The sequence below is a fragment of the Vulpes lagopus genome, chromosome 5 (genome assembly GCF_018345385.1).
Source record: "Vulpes lagopus strain Blue_001 chromosome 5, ASM1834538v1, whole genome shotgun sequence".
In the NCBI taxonomy this organism is placed as follows: Eukaryota; Metazoa; Chordata; class Mammalia; order Carnivora; family Canidae; genus Vulpes; species Vulpes lagopus.
In genome coordinates, this window is record NC_054828.1 from 113,666,212 (window position 1) to 113,682,301 (window position 16,090).

Genomic DNA, 16,090 nt, shown 5'->3' on the forward strand with positions numbered 1-16,090 from the left:
CGGAGAGCGGAAGGGCGGGGGAGTGACGAGACGCCGCGGACCGCCGGCTCGTTCGTCCCGCAGCCCCGCGCGGGAGGCGGGGGCGCGCGCACGTTCGCGCGGCTGGCTGCGTACAGTAGTGACGGCCGCGCGGGAGCGGTCACGTGACCATAGCGGCTGCCTGTACAGTAAGGACCCAATATGGCAGCGGCGGTAGCAGTGGCAACGGCAGCAGGAGGACCGGCCGCCCCATAGACCCCCGCCCCCCCCCTCCCGCGCACCACCCCCGCCGCTTCCTCTGCTTGGGTGCTCCTCCGGCCTGACTTCCCCTTTCTCCCACCTTTCCCGGCACCGCGGGAAAAGCATCGCAGGGCAGAGCAGGCAGGGAGGGCGGCCGGAGCCCGGACACGGGAGCCTCCCAGTCAGTTCAAGACCCGACATGAGGGAAAAGGGCCGTAGGAAGAAGGGCAGGACCTGGGCGGAGGCCGCCAAGACGGTAAGGGGGAGGGAGCGAAGGGGAAGCCCGGGAGAATTTCGTTCCCTCGCCGCCTGCCGGTCGCAGGGGAAGGGAGGTCATTGGCCCAGCGACCCGGCTGAAGGGGGCACAAAACCGCGCGGAGAGGGCGGCGGTTAGTGTCGGGGTGGTGATCCCGGTGGGCATGGAGGCGCCCAGCGGAAGACGGTCGCCGCGGGGCTGTGGCTTCTCCCCGCGTCTGCGACGAGTCCCCTTGGTGTTTTGAAGCTGGCCGTTCGGGGTCATGTCGCTCTCACCTCCACTCTGTGGTAGCTCCCGCCCCGGCATGGGGAAGTCTGTTGTGCTTGCACAGTAACCGGTTCTTCTCCCTTGTGCGGCTGAAGAGCCCCCCATTGGATGCAGATAGGAGAAGGCTTGTGCGTGCACTCAGCCCCGGAAAGAAGAGAGGAGCGCTGGATCTTGGTAGAATTTACCCGCTATAGCAGACATGCCGCCTGACCCCGGGTCCCCTGCTCGTCTGGGCTCCCAGGTCCAACGCGAGGTCACGAGGCTCTTGTTTTTGTTTTGCTGTTGAAGCTGAAAGTGCAGGAGGTGTTTAGAAACGAAGTAACAGGTGGGACTTGTAGAATTTTTTTTTTTTTTTCTGTTTCCGTAGAGATCTACTCTGAACAAGGCAGCAATGCATGGTGGGACGTGTAGTTTACCCGGCCTTGACTTTTTTTTTTTTTTTTTTTTTCCGTAGCTAAAGTGATGGGTTCACGAAGTTGTAATTAGCGGGTAAAACCTTCCTCCTCCCCCCCCCCCCGCTTTAATTTTTTATAACGAAGTTTAGAGGTGGGCTTTACGTGGTCCTTGAAACTTCCAATGTGTTGCATGAAAAAAATGAAGAGCGTGTACGTATGTAGAAATGAAACATTAGGAGATACAGGAGAAAAGTAATAGGACATAAAACCGCATTTTCGTGTTGGAAAGTGAGAAAGTGTGGAGACGTTATCTTTAATGGTGAATCATGTCAGTAATACTTGTATAATGTGGAGAACCTTTCTAAATGAACCTTTATTATAAGATGTACGGCTTATTTTTTTAAATGAGTTTTTTTCTGATTATGAAAGTAATACATGTTAACTGTGGGAAAATTTGGAGAATTATAGGAGCGTATAAAGAAGAAAATAAGAAATCACGCGTCTCACCCCTCAGTTTTATCTGTTAAAATGTTTTGTTATATTACCACTTAGTCTTTTTTATTTCCCCACATTTGGATCCTGTGTTTATTCAATCTTGTGCATTTTTGTAAACCTTGTGCATTTGTTTTGTAAATTTGTTGTGATAGGGGATTGATGAGTCTTAAGCTTGTATTTCTGTTTTAGTTGGAAATGTGAAAAAGTTAGTGAATAAATAAAAGCACATTTTATTTATTGAGTGTTTTCACTTAACAACAATCTAATCTCTCTTCATAATTGTGACTGTGCTGATAGTTTCCTTCTAAAAGACTAAACTCTAGAAATAATTTTTTTTGGTTTTGAGGAAATTGCTCCTTCACAGAAGGCTGTTACACTTTCTTCTACTTGATGAATACCTCAAGACTTTTGCTTTTTATTGAAAAAATGACAAATTTTAATTATAGTTAGGTAGACCACAATCCTAATTATGTTAATTATTTCTCTACAATCTTGACTACTTTTGAATTGTGAACTCTTTGAATAAAATTCTCTAATTATTAGGCGATTGTGACAAGTAGGTAAAATTTGCATCTGGTGTTTAGATTTTCCTATAATAGATTAACATATTTGTTCATTTATAATAAACATTTCCTGCCTAGCTAGCTATGTGAAAAATCGTATCTAGAAGAGGGAGAGGCTAGTTTAATAAGAAGAGGACTGAGTTCTTGAAAGGATCAGTATATTAGTGGGTTGGTATTTTTATTTGGTTCTGGCAAATGTAAGGCCTCAATCTAAGTAAAAATGAATTTTAGGATTGTGACACTAAAACTTTTTTTTTTTTCCTAGTAGCCAAAATGTAAAAAACATCCTGCTCTTTTTGGTTTGTTTTATCATCTATAGAAAGTGAAGATTTAAACTAAACCTCTGTATTCAAAAGATTTCTATTTGTAGGAAGAACTATTTAGAAGTAAATGTAGAGGGACTAGATAAAAGTAAATCTTTAATATTTCAGAATAATGAGATCAGAAAATTAGTGATTTGAAAAATGGAAGTAACTTTGACCTAAATTAAGAAATGTTGCATATAATTATAACATCAAGAAGACTAGAAGTATGTCTTAGATTTTTTTCATAGGCATTAAGGTCAAATATTCTAAGGACAGAGTTTCAGCAAGGAAAGAATAAAATTATTTACGAAAACAAGCAATATCTGCTGCTTATTTCATTGTGTTCTTGGCACCTGCATTGTAGAGCTGTCCTGTTTTAGGGAGCACTATTAAAATCGGATTGTATTTCTGACCAATTGCATAGCAACAGGTAAATAAACAAGATTATATATGTATATGTACCTGTTTGATGTGGACGGTATGTGTGTGGATGTGTGAGAGTTACACGAATTGATAAAAGATTATTATGGACAATCTGAAATATGAAGATAATATTCATAATTATTATATGATAGTAAAATTATGCTAAAAGGCTGATTAAATATAGAGTATATAGACTGATTCCAATAACTAAGAACACCAGAGAAAGGGAGAATGGAGTTGAGATTCCACAGAACTTGAATGCTCATTACACTGGACCATCTCCCTACTGATCTTCTATATCTGCCCTGTATTAATACACTAGTTATAAAAAGCATTTTTCAAGTATTTGTTAACAGTGTGTCACATGTTTTAAATTTTAGGGGTGGCAGTGATGGTGATGCAATGATTTGGAATTAGATCTGTAGTATAGTGTTTGGTGCAATTTGAATAGAAAAATTTATAGTAAGCCAGAGAACTTAAAAACCATTACACTGATTTTATTTTATTTTTTTATTTTTTATTTTTTTTTTTTCATTACACTGATTTTAGAACTGTTTGGAAAGTTATGCTCATTCTTTAAACAAAACAAAGCAAAAAACCCCATCAGAACCCTTATATCATCTAAATATTTAATGACATCCTTGAGGAATTTCGATGTTCTTGCAAAGCAGATATTTTGAAATAGTACAAACTTGTTGACCCTGTTTTCTCCTTTGACTTTACCTTGTTAGCACCACAGCTAGGGAGGCATTAAGAGGGAAAAGTGTCCTAAAAGGTACCTAAAAGGGTAAGTTTCTTGTGATTGTAGGTGGAAGGGACAGGAGCAGACCTTAGAGATTGTATGCTAGAGGTACTTTTGAATATCTTGGGGATAAAGTGAGGGTGAGAAGTATGGGTGTTAGAGGTGAGGAGCACAGCAGTCCTGTAAATCTTTAGCATATGGTTTGTAGACTGAAGAAAAAGTTTTTTGGTGGTGGCGGGAGTGCAGGGGGATGCTATCTATATAGATTTCTCTAAATGATTAATACTGTTTTGAATGTACATAGATTTTTATTTTTGTCATTTACCTAAAGTCATTTACCTTTGGGGAATAAGATGGAAAGAAGATAGAAAAATTCTGTTAAAGTAGTAATCAGAGGCTAATTACTTTTGTGTAGGAAGTATAGATAATGGAAGTAATTATAAGTATAATGGGGGCACCTGGGTGGCTCAGTTTGTTAAAGCATCTGACTCTTGATTTCAGCTCAGGATATGATCTCAGGGTCTATCAAGCCACGAGATTAAGAGTCTCTCTTTTTTTTTTTTCTCTGTCCCCATCCTCCATGTGCATGCACAGGCTTGTGCTCTCTCTCTCAAAAAAGTATAATGATAAAAATATATAATGAATGGAAAGATGATTAGGAAAACATGTAAATAAAATATGCTCTAGGGAAAATAGAAGTCTTAGAAATTATCAGGACCCTTATCTTTACTGTAATTTTTTTTTTTTTTTTTTGGTACAAATACGCATACAGACTTAGAAGCCATGCTTGGTTATGTCCTCTTGGGTATCTATTGACCAGTCCAGAGTACTCTACAGTCTGTATTTGTACTTGTATTAGAATCTCCAGGAGAGAGTGTGTGTCTTGTAAAAACATTAAATCTATTGTTTTTATAATATAGACTATGGAAGGTAAAACTGGGCAAAATCTTGGTTTGTGGAATACATAGAATATAGAATGAGAAAGCATTGTAAGGGGTATGGGTTAAAAATTAAGAAACTGCTCTGATACGTAATTTTCAAATCACTAACTGCAAATTTATATTCAGCTTTATTGAGGTATAATTGACATAAATTATAAGATATTTGATACATTAATGAAATTGCTATCTGCAATTCTATTTATGTGAGGGGATTTGATGTTACACTCTACTTGTCTGATTTTCCTTCTTGCCATATTAAAGTTCCCATGTTTTTCTTCTTGGATTTGTGTTATTTTCAGATTGTCCTTCCTTCTGTCCTGTTTTCATGTGCCTGCTTTAAAAGCCCATGAACCTCTAACTAGTTGGATGAAAAATCAAATCTTTTTTTGAACACATAAATTAGAAATTTCTATGAAAGATAGTGCTGCTATTCCATCTCCTAGAATTTTGACAGGAGCTGAGAAAATAGTATCACATTTGCGGAATTCCTCGCTATTTCCTCCTCTACATATTTTTTTTAAGCTATTTTTTAAAAGATATTTTATTTATTTATTCATGAGTGACAGAGAGAAGGAATGGCAGAGACACAGGCCAAGGGAGAAGTAGGCTCCATGTAGGGAGCATGATGTGGGACTCGATCCCGGGACTCCAGGATCACGCCCTGGGCTGAAGGCGGCGCTAAACCGCTGAGCCACCGGGGCTGTCCTCCTCTACAGATTTTATCTTCTCTTAAAAGTCTGCAATTTTGCTGTTGGCATTGTGTTTTCACTACAAAAGCTTTCTGGAGGAGACCACTGTGTGGAAGATAAAACTACAGGGAACTGAGACAGTCCTCATAGTTTACAGTAGTGTGTAATTTAGTTTTTTTATTATTTTTCTTTTTTAAAGAATTTAAGTAATCTCTACATCCAACATGGGGCTTGAACTCAGAACCCTAAGATCAAGAAACATGCTTCACTGACAGCCAGCCAGGCACCTCTTTAGTATTTTTAGTACAGTTTGATTTATCATGTTTTTATTTTTCATTTATTTATTTTTTTAAAGATTTATTTATTTATTCATGATAGAGGTAGAGAGGAAGACAGAGGCAGAGACACAGGAGGAGGGAGAAGCAGGCTCCATGCTGGGAGCCCGACGTGGGACTCGATCCTGGGACTCCAGGATCAGGCCCTGGGCCAAAGGCAGGCGCTAAACCGCTGAGCCACCCAGGGATCCCCCGATTTATCATGTTTTTAATGTTTTATTATTTATTATTTTTATTTTACTAAAAAGATTTTATTTATTCATGAGAGAGAGAGAGAGATTGAGAGAGAGAGGCAGAGACACAGGCAGAGGGAAAAGCAGGCTCCACTCAGGAAGCCTGATGTGGGACTTGGGACTTGATCCTGGGTCTTCAGGATCAGGCCCTCGGCTGAAGGTGGCCCTAAACCGCTGCACCACCGGGGCTGCCCTTTAATGTTTTTTTTTTTTTTTTTTTTTTAAAGATTTTATTTATTAATTCATGAGAGAGAGACACACACACACACAGAGGCAGAGACACAGGCAGAGGGAGAAGCAGGCTCCATGCAGGGAGCCCAACGTGGGACTTGATCCGGGGTCTCCAGGATCACACCCTGGGCCGAAGGCAGCACTAAACCGCTGAGCCACCACCAGGGCTGCCCCCTTTAATGTTGTTGGTTTTTTTTTTTTTTTTTTTTGTATTTATTTATGATAGTCACAGAGAGAGAGAGAGAGAGAGGCAGAGACACAGGCAGAGGGAGAAGCAGGCTCCATGCACCGGGAGCCCGACGTGGGATTCGATCCCGGGTCTCCAGGATCGCGCCCTGGGCCAAAGGCAGGCGCCAAACCGCTGCGCCACCCAGTTGTTTTATTTTTTTTATTTTTATTTTTTTTAAAGATTTTATTTATTTATTCACGAGAGACACAGAGAGAGAGGCAGAGACACAGGCAGAGGGAGAAGCAGGCTCCATGCAGGGAGCCTGATATGGGACTCGATCCTGGGACTCCAGGATCATGCCGTGAGCCAAAGGCAGATGCTCAACCGCTGAGCCACCCAGGTGCCCTCAAAAGAAAGTATTACTTGTTTTGAGTTTCTATTGAAGTTATATAGGTTCTTTCTTAAAAAAAAGATGGAACAGAAATGTGTAAAAGTTAATCTTTGATGAGTCATTGTAATGAAAATGGGATTAAATCAAAGTCTTCATACTGAAATATTGATAATAGAGTTACCATACTGAAATTAACTATGGTTGATAGTTTAAATATAGCTTTCTGGATTTTTAACTCTGTATGTGGAGATATACTTAAGTATACCTATTTATATTTTTATACACAGTTCTGCAACTTGCTTTAATTATGCATATCATGGATGCCTTTTAATGTCATGACATATGTATCTGCCTCATTCTTTTTAATGTTTTAATATTCTACTCTCTTTAGATGTACTATCATTTAAAAAACTCATTCCTTGATTTTTTTGATGTATAGACCATTTATAGTTTTTTTTTTCCTTTAACAAATACTTCAGTATATACATGTTGGCAAATATGTATGTTTGCATGTACATTGTGTGTGTGCATGTGCACGTGCATTTATATGCTTGGAATAGTTAAAATAAAGAGTTTGCAAACTTGAGTTTGTGCCAATTTATATTCTCCAAAATTTTGAAGGTTACTGTTTTTTCCCTACTTTTCTCTTTTCCAAGGAATATACCAGTCTTTACTCTTTGCCACTTTAATATATTAATAAAGCATTTCTTTTGTTCAGTAGAACTTATAGAAATGTTCTATATCTGTACTGTGCAACACAGTAGCCACTAGTCATGTGGCTATTGAGCAGTTGAAATGTGGCTAAGGAACGGAAATTTGAATATTTTTAAAATAAAGACTTATTTGAGGAAGAGCTCACAAGAGAGAGCACAAGCAGGAGTGGGAGGCAGTGACACCCAGAGGGAGAAGCAGACTCTCCCCTGAGCAGGGAGCCCGACACGGGGCTCAATCTCAGGACCCTGGGATCATAACTGGAGCTGAAGCCATTCGCTTACGTGACTGATCCACCCAGGTAGCCCTGAATTGTCAGTTTGATTTAATTTTAATTTAAGTTTAAGTAGCCTCATTTCTTTAATGGCTACCATTATTGGTTAGTGCAGGGATGAAGTAACTTTGTTTACTTACGATATTTTTCAGTAAACTTGATTGTTCAGATCTTTGCCTTTTGTTTTTCTTACTGGTCTTTTTTATACTAACTTCTAAGATTGCTTTTAGTTTAGGAAATAATTTTTTGTCATATGTGTTGCAGATCTCGTTTGCATTTTTGTTTTTTGAGTTGACTGATTTATGCTTTTTTTGCTATTCAGACATTCTATTTATTTATTTATTTATTTATTTATTTATTTATTTTTTAAAGATTTTATTTATTTATTCATAGAGACACAGAGAGAGAAGCAGAGACACAGGCAGAGGGAGAAGCAGGCTCCACGCAGAGCCCAACGTGGGACTCGATCCAGGGTCTCCAGGATCGCGCCTTGGGCTGCAGGCGGCGCTAAACCGCTGCGCCACCAGGGCTGCCCCTATTCAGACATTTTAAATTGTAAACAGATTTATCAGTCTTTACCTTTTTTGCTCTTCTGTTTTTTTTCTTTTTTCCTTTTTTTTTTTTTAGATTTTATTTATCATGAGAGACACAGAGAGAGGCAGAGACATAGGCAGAGGGAGAAGCAGGCTCCATGCAGGGAGTCCGATGCGAAACTCGATCCCGGTACTCCAGGATCGCGCCCTTGAGCTGAAGGCAGGCAAGCTTCACTGCTGAGCCAGCCAGGCGTCCCCTCTTTTCTAGGTTTTGAGTCAAGTTTTCCCCACTTAAACATTATAATTTCTTTTAAGATTTATTATTTGAGAAAGAGAGCAGGAGGAGGGCCACACAGAAGGGAAGAGAGAGAATCTCAAGTAGACTCCCTGCTGAGTACAAAGCCCCGTGGACCCTGAGATCATGATCTGAGCTGAAATCAAGAGTTGGCAGCTCAACCCATCCAGGCACCTCAAATTGAGTGTAAATTTTGAAAACTGTGTAGCTTCAAAGGCATATCTTCCTGATTTTATTTTTTTAAAGACTTATTTTTTAATAAGTCTTTTTTAAAAAATTTTATTTATTTATGATAGAGAGAGGCAGAGACATAGGCAGAGGGAGAAGCAGGCTCCATGCAGGGAGCCCGACGTGGGATTCGATCCCCGGTCTCCAGGATCACGCCCTGGGCCAAAGGCAGGCGCTAAACCGCTGAGCCACCCAGGGATCCCCCGATTTATCATGTTTTTAATGTTTTATTATTTATTATTTTTATTTTACTAAAAAGATTTTATTTATTCATGAGAGAGAGAGATTGAGAGAGAGAGGCAGAGACACAGGCAGAGGGAAAAGCAGGCTCCACTCAGGAAGCCTGATGTGGGACTTGGGACTTGATCCTGGGTCTTCAGGATCAGGCCCTGGGCTGAAGGCGGCCCTAAACCGCTGCACCACCGGGGCTGCCCTTTAATGTTTTTTTTTTTTTTTTTTTTTTTTTTTAAAGATTTTATTTATTAATTCATGAGAGAGACACACACACACACACAGAGGCAGAGACACAGGCAGAGGGAGAAGCAGGCTCCATGCAGGGAGCCCAACGTGGGACTTGATCCGGGGTCTCCAGGATCACACCCTGGGCCGAAGGCAGCACTAAACCGCTGAGCCACCACCAGGGCTGCCCCCTTTAATGTTGTTGGTTTTTTTTTTTTTTTTTTTTTTGTATTTATTTATGATAGTCACAGAGAGAGAGAGAGAGAGAGAGAGGCAGAGACACAGGCAGAGGGAGAAGCAGGCTCCATGCACCGGGAGCCCGACGTGGGATTCGATCCCGGGTCTCCAGGATCGCGCCCTGGGCCAAAGGCAGGCGCCAAACCGCTGCGCCACCCAGTTGTTTTATTTTTTATTTTATTTTTTAAAGATTTTATTTATTTATTCACGAGAGACACACAGAGAGAGGCAGAGACACAGGCAGAGGGAGAAGCAGGCTCCATGCAGGGAGCCTGATATGGGACTCGATCCTGGGACTCCAGGATCATGCCGTGAGCCAAAGGCAGATGCTCAACCGCTGAGCCACCCAGGTGCCCTCAAAAGAAAGTATTACTTGTTTTGAGTTTCTATTGAAGTTATATAGGTTCTTTCTTAAAAAAAAGATGGAACAGAAATGTGTAAAAGTTAATCTTTGATGAGTCATTGTAATGAAAATGGGATTAAATCAAAGTCTTCATACTGAAATATTGATAATAGAGTTACCATACTGAAATTAACTATGGTTGATAGTTTAAATATAGCTTTCTGGATTTTTAACTCTGTATGTGGAGATATACTTAAGTATACCTATTTATATTTTTATACACAGTTCTGCAACTTGCTTTAATTATGCATATCATGGATGCCTTTTAATGTCATGACATATGTATCTGCCTCATTCTTTTTAATGTTTTAATATTCTACTCTCTTTAGATGTACTATCATTTAAAAAACTCATTCCTTGATTTTTTTGATGTATAGACCATTTATAGTTTTTTTTTTCCTTTAACAAATACTTCAGTATATACATGTTGGCAAATATGTATGTTTGCATGTACATTGTGTGTGTGCATGTGCACGTGCATTTATATGCTTGGAATAGTTAAAATAAAGAGTTTGCAAACTTGAGTTTGTGCCAATTTATATTCTCCAAAATTTTGAAGGTTACTGTTTTTTCCCTACTTTTCTCTTTTCCAAGGAATATACCAGTCTTTACTCTTTGCCACTTTAATATATTAATAAAGCATTTCTTTTGTTCAGTAGAACTTATAGAAATGTTCTATATCTGTACTGTGCAACACAGTAGCCACTAGTCATGTGGCTATTGAGCAGTTGAAATGTGGCTAAGGAACGGAAATTTGAATATTTTTAAAATAAAGACTTATTTGAGGAAGAGCTCACAAGAGAGAGCACAAGCAGGAGTGGGAGGCAGTGACACCCAGAGGGAGAAGCAGACTCTCCCCTGAGCAGGGAGCCCGACACGGGGCTCAATCTCAGGACCCTGGGATCATAACTGGAGCTGAAGCCATTCGCTTACGTGACTGATCCACCCAGGTAGCCCTGAATTGTCAGTTTGATTTAATTTTAATTTAAGTTTAAGTAGCCTCATTTCTTTAATGGCTACCATTATTGGTTAGTGCAGGGATGAAGTAACTTTGTTTACTTACGATATTTTTCAGTAAACTTGATTGTTCAGATCTTTGCCTTTTGTTTTTCTTACTGGTCTTTTTTATACTAACTTCTAAGATTGCTTTTAGTTTAGGAAATAATTTTTTGTCATATGTGTTGCAGATCTCGTTTGCATTTTTGTTTTTTGAGTTGACTGATTTATGCTTTTTTTTTGCTATTCAGACATTCTATTTATTTATTTATTTATTTATTTATTTATTTATTTATTTTTTAAAGATTTTATTTATTTATTCATAGAGACACAGAGAGAGAAGCAGAGACACAGGCAGAGGGAGAAGCAGGCTCCACGCAGAGCCCAACGTGGGACTCGATCCAGGGTCTCCAGGATCGCGCCTTGGGCTGCAGGCGGCGCTAAACCGCTGCGCCACCAGGGCTGCCCCTATTCAGACATTTTAAATTGTAAACAGATTTATCAGTCTTTACCTTTTTTGCTCTTCTGTTTTTTTTTTCTTTTTTCCTTTTTTTTTTTTTTAGATTTTATTTATCATGAGAGACACAGAGAGAGGCAGAGACATAGGCAGAGGGAGAAGCAGGCTCCATGCAGGGAGTCCGATGCGAAACTCGATCCCGGTACTCCAGGATCGCGCCCTTGAGCTGAAGGCAGGCAAGCTTCACTGCTGAGCCAGCCAGGCGTCCCCTCTTTTCTAGGTTTTGAGTCAAGTTTTCCCCACTTAAACATTATAATTTCTTTTAAGATTTATTATTTGAGAAAGAGAGCAGGAGGAGGGCCACACAGAAGGGAAGAGAGAGAATCTCAAGTAGACTCCCTGCTGAGTACAAAGCCCCGTGGACCCTGAGATCATGATCTGAGCTGAAATCAAGAGTTGGCAGCTCAACCCATCCAGGCACCTCAAATTGAGTGTAAATTTTGAAAACTGTGTAGCTTCAAAGGCATATCTTCCTGATTTTATTTTTTTTAATGACTTATTTTTTTAATAAGTCTTTTTTAAAAAATTTTATTTATTTATGATAGAGAGAGGCAGAGACATAGGCAGAGGGAGAAGCAGGCTCCATGCAGGGAGCCCGACGTGGGATTCGATCCCCGGTCTCCAGGATCACGCCCTGGGCCAAAGGCAGCTGCTAAACCGCGGTGCCACCCAGGGATCCCGCATATCTTCCTTAAATAAAATACATGTTTTGTTGTGAACAAATAAGGGGAATTCAGTTTATATTTCAGTAAGACTGCTGGTGGAAGGGCAGAGAGTTTCTTTTTTAAAGTAGACTCCATGCCCAAAGTGGGGCTTGAATGCCCCTGGGAATAAGAATCGCATGTTCTACCAACTAAGCCAGCCAGATGCCCCTGAAAGCAGACTTTAAAATTTTCTATCTGCAGAGTTTAACTCACTTTTTTGCACAAGTGCTAAAGTTTTTTTCACCTTTTAAAATTTTTTTATTGGAGATTAAAGAGGACTCTGCTCTCACTTTTTAGGAGAGCAGAAAATTTTTTTTAGATTTTATTTATTCACGAGAGACACAGAGGCAGAGACATAGGCAGAGGGAGAAGCAGGCTCCTCCTAGGGAGCCCAATGGGGGACTTGATCCTGGATCCCAGAATCATGCCTTGAGCAGAAGGCAGCCCCTCAACTGCTGAGCCACCCAGGCGTTTCTAGGGGAGGAAAATTTAAATAAAGTTAGTCAACTATAATCAGTATTGCTAGGAAAACTGGTCGAGTATCCCTCTATTTTTTTTTTTTTTTTTTTTTTAGTTATTCATGAGAAACACAGGAGAGAGAATGGCAGAGACACAGGCAGAGGGAGAAGTAGGCTCCATGCAGGGAGCCTGACATGGGACTCGATCCCGGGTCTCCAGGATCACGCCTTAGGCCGAAGGCAGTGCTAAACCGCTGAGCCACCTGGGCTGCCCGGTATATTTAGTTTTGAGAAAGAAAATTATTACAAGACACACCAGGATATTCAAAGACTGTTTTGAGTAATGATTGGACATTGGGAATTTTCTTCACTTTCTTAAAATTTATTTTAGAGCGTGCATGCACATGGGTTGGGGTGACAGATGGAGGTGGAGCGAGAATCTCAAGCAGACTACCTGCTGAGCATGGAACCCCATTTGAGGCTTGATCCTGTGACTCTGAGATCATGACATGAGCCAAAATCAAGAGTAGGGCTCTTAACCAATTGAGCTCCTAGGTGCCCTTTTACGTTGGGATATTTCTGTGTTAATTTTTACTTCTGACCTTGCTTAACAAAACTAAAATTGGTTAATGGTAAATGCACTTGTACTTAGTACTGGGCCTCAGGGGGAACACTGTAAAACTTAGAAATTATATACCTTTTGAGTAATTTGATCTATCTCTTGGTAAAAATTGTGAAGAATTTTTGAAAATTATTTGGCTACTGACATTTAGCAGTTGATACTTTTTTTTTTTTCAGTTGTTACTTCTTTAGAATCTTTTAGTTCACAGCTTGGGATAGCTCAAATCATCTTTATTTTAATTTTTTAAAAAAATATTTATTTATTCATGAGAGGCAGAGACACAGGCAAAGGGAGAAGCAGGCTCCATCCATATGGGGAGCCTGATGCAGGACTTGATCCCTGGACCCCAGGATCACAACCTGAGCCCAAGGCAGATGCTCAACCACTGAGCTACCCAGGCGTACCCATCTTTCATCTTTAACCCACTGATGTCTGAATTACTTAGTAGCTGGTTTAGTTATATTCGGTTTCAAATAAAGTGCTTAATGATGTTAGTGACTTATTTTCAAGTAGTAACATAGAAGTTGGGATCCCTGGGTGGCGCAGTGGTTTGGCGCCTGCCTTTGGCCCAGGTCGCGATCCTGGAGACCCAGGATCGAATCCCATGTCGGGCTCCCGGTGCATGGAGCCTGCTTCTCCCTCTGCCTATGTCTCTGCCTCTCTCTCTCTCTCTCTCTGTGACTATCATAAATAAATAAAAATTTTAAAAAAAAGTAACGTAGAAGTTTTATGTGTTGCTCTTGATTTGTAGAGATTAGTTTCCTGTATGGTTTGAGTTCAATTTTTTTTTTAAAGATTTATTTATTTATTTTAGAGACAGAGAGGGAGAGGGAGGAGGGAGAAGATTTCAAGCAGGCTCCCCGTGGAGTGCAGAGCCTGATGTGGGGCTTGATCCTAGGACCGTGAGATGATGACCTGAGCTGAAATCAGGACTTGGATGCTTAACCTGAGCCACTCAGGTGCCTGGAGACAAATTTTTTATGTTTAAATGGATTTTACCCATGAAATGTAAATGTATTAGGAAAGGTTTTCTCTTCTGAATTGTGTGTGTGAAGTAAAAGTGATGGATTACAAGTTAAAGGTAATAGAAAAACAGTTTTCATATATATCATCACTCAATAAAGACAATAGATAAAGTATTGTTTTTTTAAATAAGATTTATTTTATTTGGGGAGGTAGTGACAGCAGGATAGAGGGAGAGGGAGAGAGAGTCTTGTGCCAGATTCTGCACGAGTCTGGAGCCCAATTTGGGGTTCCATCTCACTATCCTGAGATCATGACCTGAGCTGAAATCAAGAGTCAGACTGAACCTAGGAGCCCTTGGACAGGTTATTTAAACCAGTGCTCAAATGCGAATGTAAGAATCATTTGGGGATTTACACCAAGCTTTCTCAATTTTCCTGATGTTAAAATAGAGATAATAATAAAACTTAACCGTTTGGGGTGTTGAAAAGTTCCTTGTACAATATCTAGTGTAAGTACTGTTTGTTGATATTACTGAAAGATAAATCTATTTATTTATTTATTTATTTATTTATTTATTTATTTTAAGGATTTTATTTTATTCAGAGAGGCACAGAGAGAGAGAGGCAGAGGGAGAAGCAGGCTCCATGCAGGGAGCCTGATGTGGGACTCGATCCTGGGTCTCCAGGATCATGCTCCGGGATGAAGGCAGCGCCAAACCATTGGGCCACCAAGGCTGCCCAATTTTTTTAAATGGGAAAACTAAACATTGAGAAGATGTTATTTCTTAGCAAATAAGCACAGGTTTAAGACCATTCTAATGAAAAGCCCTTTAACCTCAGGGACCCTATTTGCCAGTTGTTTCCCAAAGTGAATGTGGAATCACACAGAGACGTGGGAACTCACGAAAAATCCATGTCTTCTAGGAGATTTGCACAGAATCCCACTCTTGACTTAGACGTTGTGAACTGCCTGTGGAGAGGGCCATGTGGCAAGGAGTGGCAGGCAGCCTCTAGGAGTTGAGTGACTCCTGGCCAAGAGCCAGCAAGGAAACAGAAAGAGAATTGAGACCTGCCAACGAGTAAGCTTGTTAGTAGGCTTGGAAAAGAACCCAGAGCCTCAGATGAGTTCACAGTTCCAGTTGACACTTTGATTTCAGCCTTGTGAGACCCTAAGTGGAAGACTCAGTTAATCCTTGCTCACAGTCCTGACAACATAGAAACTGAGATAGGGTTGCCTGACTGGCTCAGTCAGAAGAGCTTGGGACTCTTGGTCTCAGGGTCCTGGGTTTGAGCTCCACATTGGGTGTAGAGATTACTCAAAACAAAACAAACAAACCGAAAAGACCCCCTACACAAAAAAACCAAACCCCCACAAAAACCTAAAAAAACAAAACAAAACATAAATTTATGTTGTTAACTTAGGTTTCATAATTATTTCATAAATAATCACAAAATAAATTTGTAGAGGCCATTTAATAACAAACTAGTAGTAATACTAAAATTTTGTGGAAAGGGGAGCATCCAGGATTGGTCTCAGAATATTTAGCCTGGGTATTAAGAGATGATGGATAAAACATAGGTGAATATGAGTGAGGAAATTTTAAACGGGAGGAAGAGCTTGAAAAGCGGGAAGATTAAAAAAATGCAGAGAATGTTTGCTGGCATGGCTTATTTACTGTTTAGTATTGTAAAGTATGGTGAAAAATAATAAGGCCAGGAAAGGTAGGTTGGGGGCAAAATGTGGAGAGTTGTAGAAGTTGGACTGACAGCTGTTTTTATTGCAGGAGATAACATCACATCTATATTTGAGCACTTCAGGTCATTTGTGGAATTTATTGTAAAGGCGTTATGAGGTTTAGAGTACGGCTTTCTTGAATTAAAAGAGTAGGAAGGGGGCACCTGGGTGGTGTAGCGGTTGAGCATCTACCTTTGGTTCTACTTTTGGCTTGGATCATGATCCCCGGGTCCCAGGATCCAGTCATGCATCGGGCTCCCCGAGGGGAGCCTGCTTCTCCCTCTGCCTATGTCTCTGCT

The 16,090-nt window shown here is 40.4% G+C and overlaps 1 protein-coding gene across 1 annotated transcript in view; it reads left to right on the top strand.

Annotated features, from left to right (window-relative positions):
• Positions 1-349: 349 nt before the first annotated feature.
• Positions 350-16,090, top strand: part of ASXL2 (ASXL transcriptional regulator 2) — a 136,575-nt gene continuing 120,834 nt past the window's right edge. Inside the window, exon 1 of the mRNA XM_041754542.1 lies at positions 350-475. Within this exon, the coding sequence (XP_041610476.1) occupies positions 419-475 (57 nt within the window). The 5' untranslated portion in view covers positions 350-418. The remainder of the gene's footprint in view (positions 476-16,090) is intronic.